This window comes from Manduca sexta, chromosome 16 (assembly GCF_014839805.1).
Source record: "Manduca sexta isolate Smith_Timp_Sample1 chromosome 16, JHU_Msex_v1.0, whole genome shotgun sequence".
Classification (NCBI taxonomy): Eukaryota; Metazoa; Arthropoda; class Insecta; order Lepidoptera; family Sphingidae; genus Manduca; species Manduca sexta.
Window position 1 is genome coordinate 7,956,775 of NC_051130.1, and position 18,263 is coordinate 7,975,037.

General features: G+C 34.2%; 3 protein-coding genes across 7 annotated transcripts in view; 2 read left to right on the top strand and 1 right to left on the bottom strand.

Moving 5' to 3' along the window:
* Positions 1 to 5,366, top strand: part of LOC115444232 (midasin) — a 29,627-nt gene extending 24,261 nt beyond the window's left edge. The window contains exons 31-41 of the mRNA XM_030169923.2: positions 159 to 260; positions 452 to 646; positions 748 to 1,086; positions 1,243 to 1,420; positions 1,653 to 1,807; positions 1,938 to 2,066; positions 2,223 to 2,407; positions 2,681 to 2,886; positions 3,276 to 3,481; positions 3,761 to 4,114; positions 4,471 to 5,366. Of these exons, the coding sequence (XP_030025783.1) occupies positions 159 to 260; positions 452 to 646; positions 748 to 1,086; positions 1,243 to 1,420; positions 1,653 to 1,807; positions 1,938 to 2,066; positions 2,223 to 2,407; positions 2,681 to 2,886; positions 3,276 to 3,481; positions 3,761 to 4,114; positions 4,471 to 4,659 (2,238 nt within the window). The 3' untranslated portion in view covers positions 4,660 to 5,366. The remainder of the gene's footprint in view (positions 1 to 158; positions 261 to 451; positions 647 to 747; positions 1,087 to 1,242; positions 1,421 to 1,652; positions 1,808 to 1,937; positions 2,067 to 2,222; positions 2,408 to 2,680; positions 2,887 to 3,275; positions 3,482 to 3,760; positions 4,115 to 4,470) is intronic.
* A 360-nt stretch (positions 5,367 to 5,726) lies between these two features.
* On the bottom strand, positions 5,727 to 15,987 carry LOC115444233 (pleckstrin homology domain-containing family F member 2). 5 transcript variants are annotated; one of them, XR_005112426.1, is made up of 10 exons: positions 15,857 to 15,987; positions 15,605 to 15,669; positions 14,920 to 15,121; positions 13,512 to 13,637; positions 13,009 to 13,115; positions 12,322 to 12,490; positions 9,690 to 9,787; positions 8,275 to 8,355; positions 7,944 to 8,019; positions 6,658 to 6,701 (listed from the first exon to the last, which is right to left on the bottom strand). XR_005112426.1 is itself a non-coding variant. In XM_030169925.2 (9 exons), the coding sequence occupies exons 1-8, from the start codon at positions 15,870 to 15,872 to the stop codon at positions 8,287 to 8,289; spliced, it is 852 nt and encodes a 283-aa protein (XP_030025785.1). In that variant the 5' UTR covers positions 15,873 to 15,987; the 3' UTR covers positions 5,727 to 6,701; positions 8,279 to 8,286. The 5 variants fall into 5 exon arrangements, 4 of the variants coding, with proteins under 4 accessions (XP_030025785.1, XP_030025786.1, XP_030025787.1 ...); XM_030169925.2 differs by lacking the exon at positions 7,944 to 8,019 and having other exon boundaries at positions 5,727 to 6,701; positions 8,279 to 8,355; XM_030169926.2 differs by lacking the exon at positions 7,944 to 8,019 and having other exon boundaries at positions 5,727 to 6,701.
* Positions 15,988 to 16,322: 335 nt separating this feature from the next.
* LOC115444234 (ribonuclease kappa) lies at positions 16,323 to 18,263 on the top strand. Its single transcript, XM_030169928.2, has 3 exons — positions 16,323 to 16,505; positions 16,587 to 16,721; positions 17,643 to 18,263. The coding sequence occupies exons 1-3, from the start codon at positions 16,431 to 16,433 to the stop codon at positions 17,742 to 17,744; spliced, it is 312 nt and encodes a 103-aa protein (XP_030025788.1). The 5' UTR covers positions 16,323 to 16,430; the 3' UTR covers positions 17,745 to 18,263.

The following is an 18,263-nucleotide window of genomic DNA, read 5'->3' on the forward strand; positions in this document are numbered from 1 at the left end:
AGTAGGATTTTTTATGTTAGCGCTGCAGCGTTGTTTATAATTATAGAAAGAAAACAAACATCTTATAATTTAATAAGTTCATGCTGTTGTAATATGCAGGATAAAAGAAACAGAGTGACACGTTATAATAGACAAATAATACGTTTCTTTAATTATAGGTGGACCCATACCACGGTAATCAGCAACAACTTCCAGAACCAGAAGACTTCGAAATGCCAGATAATATGAATATGGACGGGGAGGAAGGCGCCGATGATAATGTGAGTGTAAATTGATTAGTTATAATATAATTATGTTTAGTAAAAAAATTACTACGTTTGGCTTCTTTTTTTATTAGAGTATCAGTTTTTTTTTTAAGTTTTTTCTCAATTCGTATGTTTCATGTTTTAATGGATCACAAATATTTGAAGTGCCATTTTCAAAGGTTATTTAATGAATGTAAAATCTACAGGAAGGAGAGACAGAGACAGAAAATCCATTCGATATTGACGTCATGAAGGAAAATATATCTGAAGAGCAGGAAGACAAAGATGATGGCAAAGGCGAAGAAAAAGAAGATAATAAACATGGCATGGAAGTGTCCAGCGATGAGGAAGGCGGTGATGATGGTAAAGATGATGCAAATGATGGTCAAAATGATGAAGAGGTAAGTGTTTTGCTCACCTAATGTTATACAGTTTAGAATTAAATAGAGGATATTTTGAAAAATTTTAGAATATGTCTGTAATATATACTTTTAATTTATAGAATAAAAAAGAAGATGAAGAACCAGGAAAAGATGAACACGAAGACGACGGCGACGGAGAAATTGAAAATGAGGCTAATGTTGAGGACAAACCTGAGAACACAGAAAATACAGATAACCCTGAAGTACCGGACAAGGAAGACTTACAGAAAAATCCAGAGAAAATCAACGAAGAGGACGAAGTGGAAGAGAAAGGTCAAGATGCTAATCCACAAGCGAACCCGTCAACGAATGACCCGACAGCAGAAGACAAAGCGGAGAATGCGGAAATGGAGAGAGGGACAGATGACAACGTTGATACCAATGCTGAACAAATGAAAGATGAAGACGCTGCGCCTTTTGTAAGTTCGATACTGAAACTTATGCTTAATATGAACTGGTTTAATTAAAATGCCAATATGTTTTATAGAATAAAATATAACATTAACTATGCAGTCGATAGATGTTAATAAAAAGTATGAAGTATTTGCTCATTTAAAATTATATTTAATTCACAGGAACAAAGTCAGGAACAAGTGGGTGAAGAGAAACGGTCGACAGGTCGTTCAGAGTTGGACAAGAGCGATAAAGGCCACAAAGGGGATAAACAAGCCGCAAGCAAAACTGAACGAAGTCAAGAGAAGCGAAAGCGGCACGAGAACAAACCTGGACAAACTGACCACGAACGAACTCTTGGTAATGTACTTTATTATAATAAACGCATCTTACGCTGTCACAGAAATATTATGTGCCTATAAAAATAAATAAAATATACAAGGAATATAAATATTATGTGTCATATAAGACGTAAAAATATTTACATTGACTATTTAGGCCAGTTAAATTATTTTTGTAATGGTAGTCGCAAAAATAAATTAATGACCCGATATGAATTCTTTATTCATTTTCCATTAATTTATAATTACAGGGGATGTGAATGAAAAGAAAAATAAACAAATGAAGACGTTAAATGTCGAGAGAGAAGATGAGAATGCGGACGAAGGCGGTGATGCAGATGACGATGCGGAGAGAGAAGCGGACGCTTTCCAACACGTGAAACAGGCGAAGAAGGATGATTTACAGGTATATAAACACTAACTTTATCCATACAAATATAGAATGGTTGTATCTGATATATCTATTGACCCATATATCTAAAAATCAACATAGTCTCGATTATTATATTATATTTTACAATGAATACGTTTTGCAGGCTATAGATGCTGCTACCAAAGAACAGGCTGATCAACAGCCAATATTACAGAAAGATGAAGAGGAAGATGCTGACAAACTAAAAGAAGATGAAGATGTTGCAATGGATGTAGATGATGATGAATTAGAGGTTTGTAATATGTATACAGTGCCACTGGTCTTAATAAATTACTACGATAATTATAATCTTAACACACGAGAAATAACTCTGTATTATGTAAGTCGCAATTTTATTTTCCGAAAATGTTTATCTGTGTCAGTACGAGATAAAAATATATGATTTTAGATTGAAAAGTCTGAAGAATTAAAATCAGAGAAAATGAAGGATGGGGCGCAGAAAGAGCAAGAAAAATCTGGAAATAAAAATGAGGCGGGAGAAGAGCCCACAGGAGAAACTGGCGTTGAAGTGGAGGGGGAGAAGGTAGTGACATCGCATGTGCCGCGCGGGACTGATACTACATACCATACCAGGTAGGAATCAGTGTGTTTTCAATGAAAACGAAAGGGGTAAAAATGTATAGACTGTAATCAGTAATTGTGTGTTGGATCAATTTATACCTTCTATAATGTAAGGTAGAGGAGATATATTTGTTTGAAATAGCTTATATTTATAATTATGACATCCTAAAAGAATGCTCAGAATTGGAACTATGAAGCTCGCTTAGGTACATTTCAAACCGGTAATAAACATTTGCGCGAGCAAAGATGCAAACTAGAACTAATTGTCTCATTTTGAATGTACAGATTAGACGAAACTCAAATCCAAACAGAAGACATGACGATGGAAGAGTACATGGGTATCCGCGAGTGGTTGACGAGCGGCCCGACGCACGGACAGGGCTCGGTGGGGGTGTGGCGCACGCTGTGGCGCGACGCGGCCGGCGCTGCGCGGGCGCTGTGCGAGCGCCTGCGCCTCGTGCTGGAGCCCACGGGACGATCGAGGAGAGCTGGTGAGTGAATTAATTATAGGCTTGGTTTATTTCAAATACATGCTGCATAATATTAGCCCTGTATTACTGTTCAACTGCTGGGCACGGGTCACCTTTACTACTGAGAGATTAGGCTCTAGTCCATCACGCTAACCTAGTGTGGATTGACAGACTTCACATACCTCCAAAATTCTTATGCCGAACTTCTCAGGTGTGCAGGTTTCCTCGCGATGTTTCCTATACCGTTATAGCTAACGAAAATTCACAAAGCAACTTAATATAATAACTTTATAAAAAGCAGAGCTGCGGTTCCTGCAACAAAAAAAAAATGCAAAATTATGATGTTCATAGAATATAAATCTACAATAATAATGTCATTATTATATTTTTCGCCCACTTACACATCTCAGGTGACTTCCGCACCGGTCGCGCCATCAACATGCGCCGCGTGATCCCGTACATCGCGTCGCACTTCCGCAAGGACCGCATCTGGCTGCGCCGCACCAAGCCCGCCAAACGGGAGTACAAAATCGCCATCGCCGTTGACGATTCCAGCTCCATGTCGGATAATAGGAGCAAGGAGCTGGCCTTCGAGAGTCTTGCTCTTGTTTCACAGGTATTATATTTTACTTTTTTTATTTTGGGGGACTATTAGTGGAGTGGTGTTCAATTATAGTATAAACTGACGAGATATACCTCGCTGGTTGACACAATTATACTGGCCCATTCGAAACGTAGTAAATTGATTAAAGCACCTGACGTTAGCAAGTGAAGTTCAAATTAAAACGTATAACTGATTTTAAGTTCAGAATTTGTTTAAATATTATTGTTTCTGATTGTACAACTAGCAAACAAGTAGTAGATTTAAATAGATATTTTTTATTTATTTTTCCAGGCACTTAATCTCCTCGAATCCGGCGACCTGGCAGTCATTAGCTTCGGCGAGAAACCAAACCTCCTGCACCCGTTCACGGAACAATTCTCAGAACATTCCGGATCTAAGATATTAGAACAATTACGGTTCGAACAAACGAAGACCAAAATAGCTCAATTATTAGACTTTTGTACGGTGTTATTCGAAGAGCAGACAGTGAGGAGTGACGCTGTCAACGCAAAGTTGTTGGTGGTTGTGAGTGACGGGAGAGGGATATTCTCGGAGGGCGAGACGCGGGTGATGCATGCGGTGCGCAGGGCGAGACAGCAAGGAATATTTTTGGTGTACGTCATCATCGACAATCCGGATAATAAGGTAAGATTTTTATATAGTATTGAGGTTTACCGCCGTTTTAAATAAACTTCAATCGCGTAAATTAAGTATTTAGAACTTAGATTTTTATGATGCTTACTATAAATAAAATTTTATTGGCTCATTCTCGTGATCAGTTCAAAGATTAAGATTAGGTTCTTTTTTAAAAACGGCCTTTAGAAAAACGATATAGTCTTATATAAATTACAGATGCCGTCAAAAAAATGAGTAATTTCGCTGATATCGATATTTATCAAGAAAATTTTAAGTCAATAAGGGGTTAAAAATAGATTTGAAACAGTAACTGATAGACATATCACGTCGGGGAAAACTATTTATAAATAAAATTAATTTCCCAGGACTCCATCATGGACATCCGGCGACCTATCATCGATCCAGCAACAAACTCGTTCGTAAGGTTCGAGTCGTATTTAGATTCGTTCCCGTTCCCGTTCTACCTCATCCTGCGGGACATGTCGGCGTTGCCTACTGTATTGGGAGACGCTCTGAGGCAATGGTTTGAACTGGCTGCTAATACTGCGAGTTAATAGCAGAAGAGTGTAGTTAGTTAATATAAGTGAATCTATTGATGCGTAAAGAACATAAAATAGGTGTTACTCCAGTGGATTATACAATTTGTGGTGGTAGGATATATTTTATATCCGCCCGGATAACGACCACCGTACACAAGGTGTAAAAACCCGCCATAGTGGCGTACATGAGTGTGTCGCGTTTCGGGATCAGCCTGTGTATATCTGGTACTAACAGGCCGGCATAATTATGTCGACTGCCGAAGGGTAATCATCTCTCGTCAGTCGACATTGTATTGGACCCCACTACACTTATCATCAGGTGCGGTGGGGTCACTGCTGTGCCCGTATTAAAAATATTATACATTTTAACAAACTACCAGATATCGAAAGTTGTTTGCAAACACTGCTAAGTTAACCATCAGACACCTAAGTATTTTTTCTTATTGTGACTTAAATCAGACTCATCGACTGATTTTTTCGTCCCATACGCCTGGTTTTATTATGTTCTTGCTTTTGTAAATAAGATATTAAATTGATATACTTATTTTTTAAGATATATTTGTATGTGGCTATCAATCTATGTAAAATTGTAGTCTGACTAGAATAATGTAGTTATTTATGTACAGCAGATGTACGTAAAATAAAGAGCTATATTGAGAATATCAGCGTAAAAATTAGTGTTTTACAAAGAGTATAAAATATATTTTTTTCTTTAAAATTTACTGGCTTTTTCTTTCAATTTAAGTATTTTATTTCTACTTCAGTTTAATTGTCCAATCTGTGTGAACTACAATATTCTACAAATAGTTATAGCGAGATGAGAGTAAAACCTGGGAAAAAAGAGAGCTGCTAGCTTCACCTGGATTCAATCATTTACTTACTTTTGTATATAATTTCTGCTTTGTGCTGTCCAGAGTTGAATTTTGGTCGCCCTCGAATGGAACCCTAGCAATATGAGCTTTTTGAACATAGAACTATGTTCAAGAAAGGAGGATCGCCCGACTTTAATCTGCCCACAGTACACTGTACAGAATACTCGCACACTTCGAAAACATTTTCGTCGTGGAAATAAACAAGCCGAATGTAAAAAATATCATAGTATATTTGTCAACTGAATATTAAACAATATCTTAACATATAAATCGCTTAGAAATAATTATCGATTTAACACAAGGTCTGCGCAACTTTTAACACTTAGGCCCGTTACGTACGTAATAAATAAATCGACCCATTGATATTTGGACTGCACATATTTACTAAACAGTATCGGAAAGGAAGCAATTACAATTAAATCTATAACTTAAATACTCACGTTTCCGAACGAAACAATTAGTAATTTATTCAATGCACCACTTATTGTCTAAAAAATTCTAATATACATATAATAGTAAAACGGACTACAAATGACGTGAGTTAATGTGATGCAGGGGACATGTTAGTGCTGTTACGTTCTCTCATTACGTTTATGGAATATTATGTCGTTAATTAATGTCGAATGATCCACGTCATTTGTAAACCGATCTAATAACATTTGAAATAGCAAAATATAACTATAATGTTTACAATAAAATATGCTAAACGTATATTAAATATGCATTGACAGACATAACTTTAAAACTAAAAACTAACTTCCAAAACTGTTAGAACCGTGATAATTTTTGCTTACTATCGATAAATAAATACGTTTAACTAAACAATGAAAACTTGCATCGTCAGTTCACATTTGAGCGAATTTTAAAGCTGTTCAGCAAACCAATACTGGAATCCGTTTAAAAACAAAAAAATTGACATTCCGCTTTATATTTATCTAAACATGTCGCCAGGCGTTCGCCTATTTTATAGTAGACTCTAGCACATTCTATCTAGTGTAAAAAATTTCGAAGGCCATATCGGTGAAAAGTTTGTCGAGACTCGACACGGGAATTTGATAGATTTAATCCAATGGAAGTGTTTGGGAGTCGTCTCGACGTTGCTACAGCGGGGTTTCACTTGGTGGAATCCTTGGACGAATGATTGTTGGTCTCTTCAGTCTTATCACTGTCACCGTAGAACTTTGGCTGAAATTTTATTTACATATTAGTTGGTTTGATTATTACTTTAGATATCTTTAATGTATGTACAGATTTTTCCATAAATACAAATTTAATAACCTAATTGATGTTAGTTTACTTTGAGAACTTGTCAAAATTTACAAGGTGCATAATTAAGAATTATCTTCATTTTTATTACTAAGGTACCTACTCTATATACAATAGATATCATAATTGACAAATAATTTATTTAAATTTGAAATGTGGACCTACAATAAAATTCAATATATCCTGAAATACTAAACATTGGGTAAACGGTACTGACTAATAAATAAAAACATACTTGTAAATATTTTACACTAAAACTACACCATATTCAGGAAAAGTATAATTACATTCAAATATAAATGCTTAAGGTTTTAATCACACCTATTCTATTGACTATATTTGACTCTAAACCTCACAAAGTCATTGTCTGAAAATTAAGCATTAATAATTACATTTGTTTTTTCCTTTTCTGAATGTGGCATAATAAAGTCTAAATAAACTTTAAAATAACGCAATAAAAACATAATGATGACAAACAAAATAAATGAGTAAGGAAAACAACACAACAAACGAATTAGTAAAAATATGAGAAACCTCATCTTATTGAAAACAAAATGGGACAACCACACAAACAAAATTTTGCTTGATCTAGTCAATTAATGAAAACAACCACAAAAGCTAATTTAATAAATCAAAATGATATTACATTATCAATAACGTCTAAATATATGTGAATTTATCGTTTGCTTTAACGGTGAAGGAAAACATCGTGAGGAAACCTGCACATCCGAGAAGTTCTCTATAGGAATTTCGAAGGTGTGTGAAGTCTACCAATCCGCACTAGGCCAGCGTGGTGGACTAAGGCCTAATCCCTCTCAGTAGTAGAGGAGGCCCGTGCTCAGCAGTGGGCAAGTATATAATACAGGGCTGATATTATTATTATTATTATTAATAACGTCTGGAAAATAACTATAAAACTTTATTACAGAAAGCGTGTTAGCAACACAATGCAGATCAAGCAAAATTTAACACGAAAAAAAATCATCAAAGCCTCGGGAGAATGACATAACATAAAACCAGCGTTATATTCTAAGCAAGACAAAATCCTTCAATGTTTAAACAAATGCAATGGAATCAAATAAAAAAATGATCCGAGTCAAAAATCAACAAAACGTCACTATGTGCTCAAGCATGATGTGTCTAGCGCTGGTCTAAACTTACACAATTTCAATTTGTACTATACAGTCGTGACTTTATTTCCGAATCCGTTTTTGACTCCGTTATAACTTGTAAAGCCCTAGAAATAAACAAATTGCTTATGACTCTTGTACGTAATTCAAGTTTGTTTTTGATTTACGTCATTTCTCTTAAGCCATAAATAGTTATCGGATTCATTGAGCATGTATTTTTGTAAGGTGTACAGCATACTTAAGCCAGAAAGTAACTATCAGCAAGAAGCTTACTCTTGAAGTCAATATGAATCGAAGAAACGACGGTCACACAAAAACACATCCCTCACAAATATGAATGCAGTAAATTTTCGTTCAATCACCTACTGGTTTGGTTATAGATCCGTTCGCACCTTTCGATAGTTACCCACCCATTCTGTCTCATAGATGGCCAAACCTGGTACCTAAAATCATTATACACGTTTAAATGTGTTCAAGATAAATAATTTCGTGTTGAAAACATGAGTACCATACCAAATGCGACTGACGAATTATTTGCAGTAATTTTAATAAACAAATTTAATAACGCAACAAGATTGGGAGAATCCTATTCGTGTTTTTATTAAACAAAAGATACTGTTCCCTAACTAATGTAATTAGTACTTATATTGCTTTATTGGTTTCAAGAGTAAGCACCGTAAAATAATAATATGAAATATGTGTTTTTATTATTTTTATTGGCCAAAAATGACTGTTATTTGTCTTCTTTCTAAACTCTTTATTTGCATTTTAACTATTTGAGATATTTCTTTTATCATTCTTATACCAAAGACTAAAGAAATAGGAAACGCTTAATGGGTAAAATGTAGTTAATTATAAGCTTTAGCATAGACACGCCAGTGTTGACGATGACTTAACTTGATTACAATAAAAAATTAACTAAGCACATAAAAATTATGTGCCATTTAGAATCGCTTGGTGTATTTTATTTTTGATATACTAAAATATGCTCTATATAAAGATACTAAGGATGTGTTTCAAGTGTCATTGATTTAATCTCGAAACCTCTATCCTATTGGAGTATGCTCACACTTGGGGATTGTCTATACTTTTGATAGACTTCGAAAGCAGACAAACTAACGGCCCACTTAATGTTAATATACTCTCGCTCATGGACATCGGCTATACCCAGAGACAGAGCCAACCCACTGCCAACTGAAATTCTTTATGAGCACGGAATAGTGAAAACTGCTCCTGCTGGTGCGGAGTGGCGTCGAGTATCGACTGACAAGAGGAAATTGTCGCTCGTCAGTAGGCACAATTATGCAGGCGTCTTCGAGTATATCTTGTAGTTGTTGAAGGTTAAAAATACCTCCATAGTTAATTATCCTTCTCCCGCTTTGCTAATAAGGAAAGTAGGAAATTAACATTTAACAGATTATGTTAGTGTTCCTATAGATTCTCTGAGCCTCACCGCTGTGTTATGAAATGGCACTGCCGATGGGCGCCGTCAAGGTTAGTTTTAGGGAGGTGCATCTGCACTTACGCATTATACAACATAATATCATCGAGATTTTTTTTCAAATTAAAATCGCACGGGTTTTTGAAAATGCTTTATCATAAAAAAAATCTCTATGGTCTATATTTTCCATTGTAAATTTATTCTTTGACTTATTTTTTGTTATTTATTTCTGGGCACGTGCACCTCCCTCCCGGCGCCTATGCCACTGCCGATGCTGGCAAGGCGTTGCAATGGCGGATGTGAGAGCGGGATAGGTTGTCGTGTTATGATCATTACCTCATCGTGTTTCTCCTCTGCGTTGACGCGGTCGTCGTCGTCGTCGCTGTCTTCATCGGCGGACGAGTCGCCGCCCGAGCCCGCCGCGTCTGTTTTCACTGGCGAAGGTAAAGTTATATTATACAGGGTGGATTGTTGAGACGGAGCAGTAAGGGCAGTCACTTTAACCGCTGTATTTTCAAGAAACTTTCTTGAGAGACTCCGACATTTTTGATTCAGATCTGCATTCACAGATTTCGTAAATAAAATACAGTCAGAATGCAAACTTTCAATAAATGCAAAAAAAAATTATACTATAGTCGTACCTGTTGCTTATAGAACCAATGACTCTATGGGACTATTAAAGGTCGATTAGCCAGGCCTTTTGAGGGGAAAACAGAGATGTAACATATCGATAGCATGCAACAATCGCCATTTATCGATTACAATTCTAAGCTTCAGGCATTAGGTTTGTCACCTAATGCCTGACTCAATATCATTGTATCCAACCCATTGAATCCGAGGTTAAAGAACGATAGTTGTACTGCGTAAATAACAAAAATACGCCATGAGGCAGCCGTATTAGAACAATTATTTTCTCACCAATATTTAAATAGTATTCGTGCCACATAGCAACAAAATTTAAATATAAATTAACATTCAGAACATAAAATCAGCGCGAAAGTGTTTTTAGTTTCTCACATTAGCATACATTATAGGCGAAGTTGCATTTCTTACTTATCTGGATGAGTTATCTGTAATTTATTTTATCTTATTGTGCATAGAAAGATATGAAAGATTTGTTTCGAAAAGCATCAACACATTCCTTTAAATGAAATTTTTGAATAAGTATATTTTAATTTCTGAATTATTACTAGTATTAATGTCAAGTAATTGTGTTTCATCACAAACTGTCTGATCCAGAAGGCCTTAATGGTTCATAATCTATACTATTACATAAAGCTGATGAGTTTTTTTGAAAGCGCTAATCTCAGGAACTATTCATTCGAATTGAAAAATTCTTTTAGAGTTGGATAGTCTATTTATCGAGGAAGACTATAGCCTATTTACCGTACGCTATGACCAATAGGAGCGGAGCATCAATAAAACATTTTGTAAAAACGGGGAAAACGTATTCCTTTTGAGTTGCGTGCGCTGCGTAAAGGGTTAAAGTTATTACATATAATCATTAGATTTGTGGGTTACTTAGATACCAATATATATAGTATTTTTTTTGATGACATGCATGGTCAGGGTGGGATTTTAATAATACTAGAGGATACACACTCTATTATTATTCCATTGAATATAGAATCCTAATTTAAAGAGTTAAAAACATAGAAAGTTTTTTTGCATCAACGTTTTTAAGTAATTATATCCCAAAATTAGATATCGCGCCGCTTATATCGAACCCTCTGTACAAATACATGATTAGATTACCTAATCAGTTTATCTGCTAATCAAACACCATGCTATAATCCTATTATTGGTTGGACGTGGATTTAGAAGTTTGAACCATTTTATTATTTTCATCGTAAAAACGTTTGACATATAGAAAAACTATTTTTTTTTTCTTATTGGACCTTTTCTTATACTACAATACACAATGCCATGAATATTATTAACACGAAACTGAACTTAACCAAATTTCTCCTTATACGCCCAATTTTGATATTACTATTGAACATTTCGATACTCAATTAGTTCTTCAGTAGAAATCGGTTATAACGATGCATCGGTTATAACGACTAAATGGTGCAAACTAGCAAATACATGTATGATGAAAGAGTATCATTTATAATGACTATCGGATATAGCGTTCAGATTAGGATCACCTAATCTGAATGTTATATCCGATAGTCAATCTGGGATCACCCTACAACATCGTTATAACCAGTTTTCACAGTTTGAACTACAGAGTGGCGTATTAAAAATGTCAACAAATACGCTGTACCATTTCACTTATTCCTGGCCAACGATATGAAATATAACAAATATTCCGGACTAGAAGGAAGTATCTTTTATAATTGATAAACATTCTTATCTTGATATTTTTTATGACTGTTTGATTAAAGCATGTATGTACAAAACAAATATCATGTTTGAATAGAATGAAATTTTATCTATAAATATGCATTTTATGGTTATGGAAACACCACAATATTATATTCTAAAATTTATGAAGAATCGCAAATGGGGTCTTTAGCAACTACTTGTGACATATTTCCTAAATATGTCTGTCATCCTATTTTTACTTACGCATAATTGCCCTTTTACATTAATCTGTGCTCATGACACTGCTGTATACTATAAAAAATCTAGCCTTTTCGATATTTCGCAATTTTTTATACCAATAAATCACAGTTTTTCTTTAATTATAATAAAAACATGTGGTGTATTTCTGTTAGTTACAGAAATAAATGAAATAAAACAATTTTTCGGATTTTATCGTGGTCACGAGGGGATAATGGACGGGGGGTGATAAAATCCGAAAAATAATTATATTTCAATATCAAACATTGTTTCGCGTTACCTATAAGAATATTGGAAATACACCATCAGTATATAAGGATAAATAAATACAAAAACAATTGTTCTAATAAGAAGTGCGAAAAGTCGGTTATTATGTTTGAAAAGTGTCGATATTATGTACCTGGCGTGGTGTTGGCGGTGGGCGGCAGGTTGGGGCGCGCGCGCTCGCGGTTCAGCTCGTCGTAGCACTGCAGGCACACGCGCAGCGGCTTGTCGCTCTGTCCGCGCAGGATGTAGCGCTTCGACGAACACGGCCCGCACACCACCGACCCGCACTTGCGGCAGTGGTGCTGACACAACAAATACATGACATAACGTTTAAAACAAACTGCTGACAGGTGCTGCTACTGGTGGTTGGCGATATTTTACATCCACCCAGATAGCGACCACCTTATACAGGGTGTTAAATAAAACCCGCCATAGTGGCCCACCAAACGCGTTTCGGGATCAGCCTGTGTATATCCAAGAGGTCAGCATAATTGTGTCGACTGCCGAGAGGTAATTATCTCCCGTCAGTTGACATTCTATTGGACCCCACTCCACTTATCATCAGATGCAGTGGGGTCATATAGCCATGCATGTATAAAAAAAACTTCACAGTTATTAAATAACAAATACAACTAATACAAGCAAGTTAGAACTAGTTTTCCAAACTGAGGTTGAATGCATGGCCTGACAGGTTGGGCTAGATTCTAATGAATCCAAAGTGAAAGAGAAACCCAAAAGATAACTAAGAGGTGACCAAGAACCGTCCGATAAACTAAATTATATTTTAAGTGATAAGTAATTAAAAAACAAAAATACTCACTCTTCTATTGAGCACTGTGAACTGTGTCTTCTTGCAGTGCATACAAATAGCAGCTTCATTGTCTGGAACCCACACAGCTGCATGCTCTGATGGTGGTTGTTTGCCACCTAAAAACGTACAAAAATACAAATAATCTCTAGTGTAATCATTGATAAATAGAGACACACAAAGAAGATTGTGATTGTGATGAAGATACATTTTCTTAAATCTATGGTGTGCAATGGGCGGCCTTATCGCTACAAGCGATCTCTCCCGGGCATCTTAGGACATTATTAATAACCATATTTAGTGTGTATACATATTTAATATTATTATGGATGTCTGACATATCTAGTTAAAATTTACGGTCCAAACGGATATCGGAAAACAGCGTAACATTCGGACGGAAATCGGAAATTCCACGAATTTTAAATATCAATATTCTTCAATTAATCTAAACAAATATTTTTTATTGTGTTAGTAAAATTATATAAGTTATATTTAATTGCATAAAATCTACTCACTCTTCCTTAACAAGTCTTCTATACACTTCTCTATGTGTGCCATCCATTCTTCTTTTTCAGTGGCAGTAGCGGCGTAAACAGCAAACGATTTGGAGGCAGTGCGTATCAACCAGCCATTTCGGTATTCTACAAAATATATTGTCTTTTGCAAAAATATTCCGAAATTTTAACATCAAGGTATTAATTTATTTGATAAACTACTTTTTCAATGTGACTAAGTAACAATACAATAAAATCGCTTGTGTAATCAAAACCACAATACTCATAATGTTCAATGCTTGATGATGCAAGTTAATATATTTTCTAAACTAAAACAGTGCACACTGCCGACTGGTGGAAAAGCAGAAAAGATGGAACCTTTTAGACAGATTTAGCACCAATAAACTTAAGCAACAATTACAATAATTATTAGACTTCACTTTTATAAAGTATATAGTTTAATTATTATGATTTTTTTTATTAAAATCAAAAGTTTAAATCAGTTTAGTCAAGAGTGTTGCTTAAATGTTTGTTTTTCAAACTTTGCTACATTACATAATCCATGGGAGAATTCGAGGGAAGTGGACCATGTAAGACAACTACTCCCCATACTTTATTTAAACTAAAACCAGGATTTTTGGTAAAAATATTTGTTATTAATGGATGATTTTTGCCACAATGTGTAAAGATGAGTATGTGGTTTAATTTAGTAGCGCAATGTCAAAATAACCCTGTATTTGTATTGAATTACTCAGATTATCTTAGATACTTCTTATTTGCTCTACTGCTACCTCCAAGTAATGTTCCATTGTTTATTTATTACTTAACACAGAGAATGACCATGTCCAATATTTATGTAACATATGATCTTGCAAAGGGTTCATAGGTCATGTAATTATCAACAAAATTCTTAACATTTCACTTCATTATCATAATTTTGTACTATTTTCATACTAATTGTCAACCAAAGCTACATAATGTATGCATGGGCTGACTCATTTTAGCTCTTCGATGATCAATGTCAATAAACCAACAAGAAATGATAATACTAGAATGATTCACTCAACATTCACATAAGTGAGTCAGCATTCCATTATATAATTTATTTTTTATCAATATAAATAATGGACTGAGCAATCACAGTGCCATATGAGATATGACTTTACGCACTATACATGGCCTAATGTATTGAATTATTAATTATATGTATAGTATCCCCATTTAAAATATAATATTGTTTATTAAAACCTCAAGTTAGCTGTGACCTAATGCGAGACAAATACCTATTATATAGAAGGAAATTACCTTTTTAAAGCTAATAATGGAAAGTATTTTCAATAAATCTTCTTATAAACATTTACTAAATATATAAAAAAAAATTGGCATCAGTAAAATAAGTTAAGTTGATAAATACAAAAAAATAACTTACGCCCTTCATCCTTGAGTGATTCTAATTTGACCTCTTCTAATGGAATGACATGTTGCTTGTTATATTTCTTCTTGTTTATGACAATATTACCGTACACCAATATGTCGTTGAAAAGGAAAAACTGCCGAGCCTTGGGTTTCTTGCGACACATTTTAGTCAAGACACCCTCTCCCACAAGGACTCTGCCTTGTTCTGCCAGAGGCTACAATAAAACATATTTTTAGCTTAATATTATGCCTATATATGTGCAATGTACGTTCACATCTACAGAAATTAAAACTATATCAATTTAATTTTCTAAATGCTTATTCGATAGCAATCATCGGGTTAGATAGTTAATTAACAAAATGTTCTTGGGACTTGACCATCTATTGTGCTATATTATTACACAAAGTTATAGACTACTCATATACTATGAAAATAGTGAATATAATGACTGATAATTGAATTATGTGATAAATGAATGTCACCAAATTAGATATGACATGTCTGCAGTGAAAAACATTTGTTTTCTCAAAAGTAATATACACTAAAAAACATTGCTCTGATAAACAGTGCATATCTGTAGAGCGACAATCCCACACGATGTACCGAAGATTTTATCTTGCCGAGTTTGGCGGCTGATAAAGTTGTAGGCGCGATCGAGTCACAGAATTGTTACAGAATATTGTACACGCATACAGACCTGTCCCGAGCTGCCGAAGCAGCTTTCCACCATTGCAATTCTCCTAGCATTTGCCTCACTATTCACTGGAAAAGTGAAAATAATTACATAAAAATTTTGGTACACTTATCACATTTGACGTCAAAGGAAAGTGAGCAAGCAAACAATGACAGGGAACACCCACGTAACTAGTTTCTAAAAAACACTGATTAACACAGTTCTGCTAGGAATAGCTGAATTTTGTACAATTAGTGGATTAAAACATTGGCCTACCTAAGCGGTCCACCATTATCGGAATTTATTTTTTAGCAGTAATACGACTGAGAAAATGTGTCATTCATGAAATATATTGCTGGTCGTAAACAAATTATTTCTACCCATGTGTTGTTTTATTATTTCTACCAATAATAAATTTGTCTCAAAAAAGTTATAGGAGTAACAAGTAAAATAAAACGTATCTTTTATGTTATGCATTGCTTAAAAGAAAATCTACCGAATTGACTGCAATGATTACAAAATTAGCTGAATGTTACAAAGATTTCTACTAAAAGTATACTAAGTTATTAGCTAGCAACATAATTACAACGTTACATTTTACATAATTAAATTAGTTAATGACTTTATGAATAAAACGATTATTTAAGAAAGGCATATATTAATATTATGTACAATAAAATAATAAAAATTATTGGGATATAATAACAAAATAAATATTTTTTTGTTACTCCCCTTTATACCATAGACAAGGCGAGATCATGTGAGAATCCATTTTCTTGTCACCAGCTGACAGCTAGTGGTCGATACTTTGCAATTTATTGTTCGTAATTTTGGAAAATATACGAACAAAATGGGCTGCAAAATCTGCGGACCTAAGCTGTCGCTATGCGGGCTTGTATTGAGCGTGTGGGGAATCATACAATTGGTAAGTGGACGGTTTATTTTCTTTCAAGTAGATTCATACTCATCATAACGAGCACCTTGATAACACTTCTGTCTTTTCCAGACTTTGATGGGCGTCTTCTATTATATCAGAGCTGTTGCTCTGTTGGAGGATCTCCCACTTGAGCACTCGCCAGATGAAAAGGTGGACGATCCTATTGAACACTTCATCGCTTTAGCCGAAAGAGGATACACTCAGGTTAGCATTTTGATTATCGAACTTTATGTATTGAATTAAAATACATTAGAACTAAAAACACTTATAAAAATCAAGTTAATCAACGTAACAAACGTCTTAAACTTTAAGACATAGTATCCTTGAATACTGTTGCTAAAAGATCATACTTGTTAATCTTTGTCATATGACTTATGAGACATTATCTTGAACCATTTTATGATATTTTGAAGTCAGTTTTTACATCATTACATTACTTTCTCACCCTGGTGTCTCAAAAATCATAACTTTATGTGTATTAATTAAAAATTGTTATTATTATTTCCTTAATTCAATTTGTGAAAACAGTATAACACTTATCAAAGTGCATAAGCATCATTTGATTAGAAAATTAGTTTATATTAAGTGCCATTATTCCATGATTGCTGATAATTGTAATGTGCTCAATAGTTTAATTCTCATGGCATCAAAATACACTCACATATTTGCACACTCATTAGAATGGTTAGATTGTAAGTGATAAATGAGTTTGTTTAATTAACAAATGCAATTAAAAATACTTTATTTTACTAATATAATAAATGTGAAACTTTTTATTTTGACAGAAGTTAACTTATAAATAGCTGACCATATTTGAATGAAATTTGCTAACGTAGCTTAAGTCTCGCATTGACCTCTTATTGGCTACTTTTTATCCCAGAAAGTTTAATAATGGTAATTTATCACATGTTTGAAGGCAAGCACTACATAGCATTCAAAACCATTAATATTAATAAATATCAAGAGTTTAGAAGGAAGGTAAATTATCCTTTTTAAAAAAGGACACACCCAGAAAACTTACAAAATTTATATTTGTTTTTAATCAATTGTAATGACATTGATCTTGATGACATTAACCTGTTATTTAATATTTTTATTACATTCAAAATGTTTTTATGCTTCCAGAATGCCTACAACTGCTGGATCGCTGCATTATTATATGTCATCACTCTTGTGGTGTCTGGACATCAGTTCTGGATGAACAACCGCTCTTCAGTTAGTATGTAAATGGTATTGGTGAATAGTAATGTTGTTATCTTACTGTTGAATAATTCCATTCCATTATTATTTAAACTTTTTCTCTATAGAAAAAAGTATTGAGATGTGCTTTAACAAATCTATGAGTCTATGAAGAGTTATATACTATCAGAGCAGTCGTAAAATTCATTTATGTATTACATAGGTCTTCTATTTATTGTAAAACTCCATTTTGTGTTGTAATAGTTAATACCTTGTTACCGTATGTGTGAATTATAAGCTAAATGCTAAGCATGAAATGTCATCACTGAGCTTAATTTTATGTTATGTAAAAATACAGATGGGTGAAGAGAATAAAACCACTTGAATTTAAATCTAGATACTAGGCTTGATAATGTGAATACTGGCCATTGAAATTGTGTTACAAAATTTATTATGCTTAAGTGTTCAATTCCTGTGAATGAATTCTATATTGTACATAATATATCTCTTATTGTAGGTACACTGTAAAATGCTTAGAATTTCTTGAAGTAAAAGTATTAATATTTA

What these genes read in the sequence shown, in the direction of transcription:
- LOC115444234 (XM_030169928.2), top strand. Translation starts at nt 16,431, where the DNA reads ATGGGCTGCAAAATCTGCGGACCTAAGCTGTCGCTATGCGGGCTTGTA. An exon ending in TGTGGGGAATCATACAATTG is followed by an intron (nt 16,506 to 16,586) that starts GTAAGTGGACGG and finishes TGTCTTTTCCAG; the next exon opens with ACTTTGATGGGCGTCTTCTA. An exon ending in CCGAAAGAGGATACACTCAG is followed by an intron (nt 16,722 to 17,642) that starts GTTAGCATTTTG and finishes TTATGCTTCCAG; the next exon opens with AATGCCTACAACTGCTGGAT.
- LOC115444233 (XM_030169924.2), bottom strand. An exon ending in ATCACTCAAGGATGAAGGGC is followed by an intron (nt 13,638 to 14,919) that starts GTAAGTTATTTT and finishes TATATTTTGTAG; the next exon opens with AATACCGAAATGGCTGGTTG. An exon ending in CAGAGGAGAAACACGATGAG is followed by an intron (nt 6,702 to 9,689) that starts GTAATGATCATA and finishes ATAAAATTTCAG; the next exon opens with CCAAAGTTCTACGGTGACAG.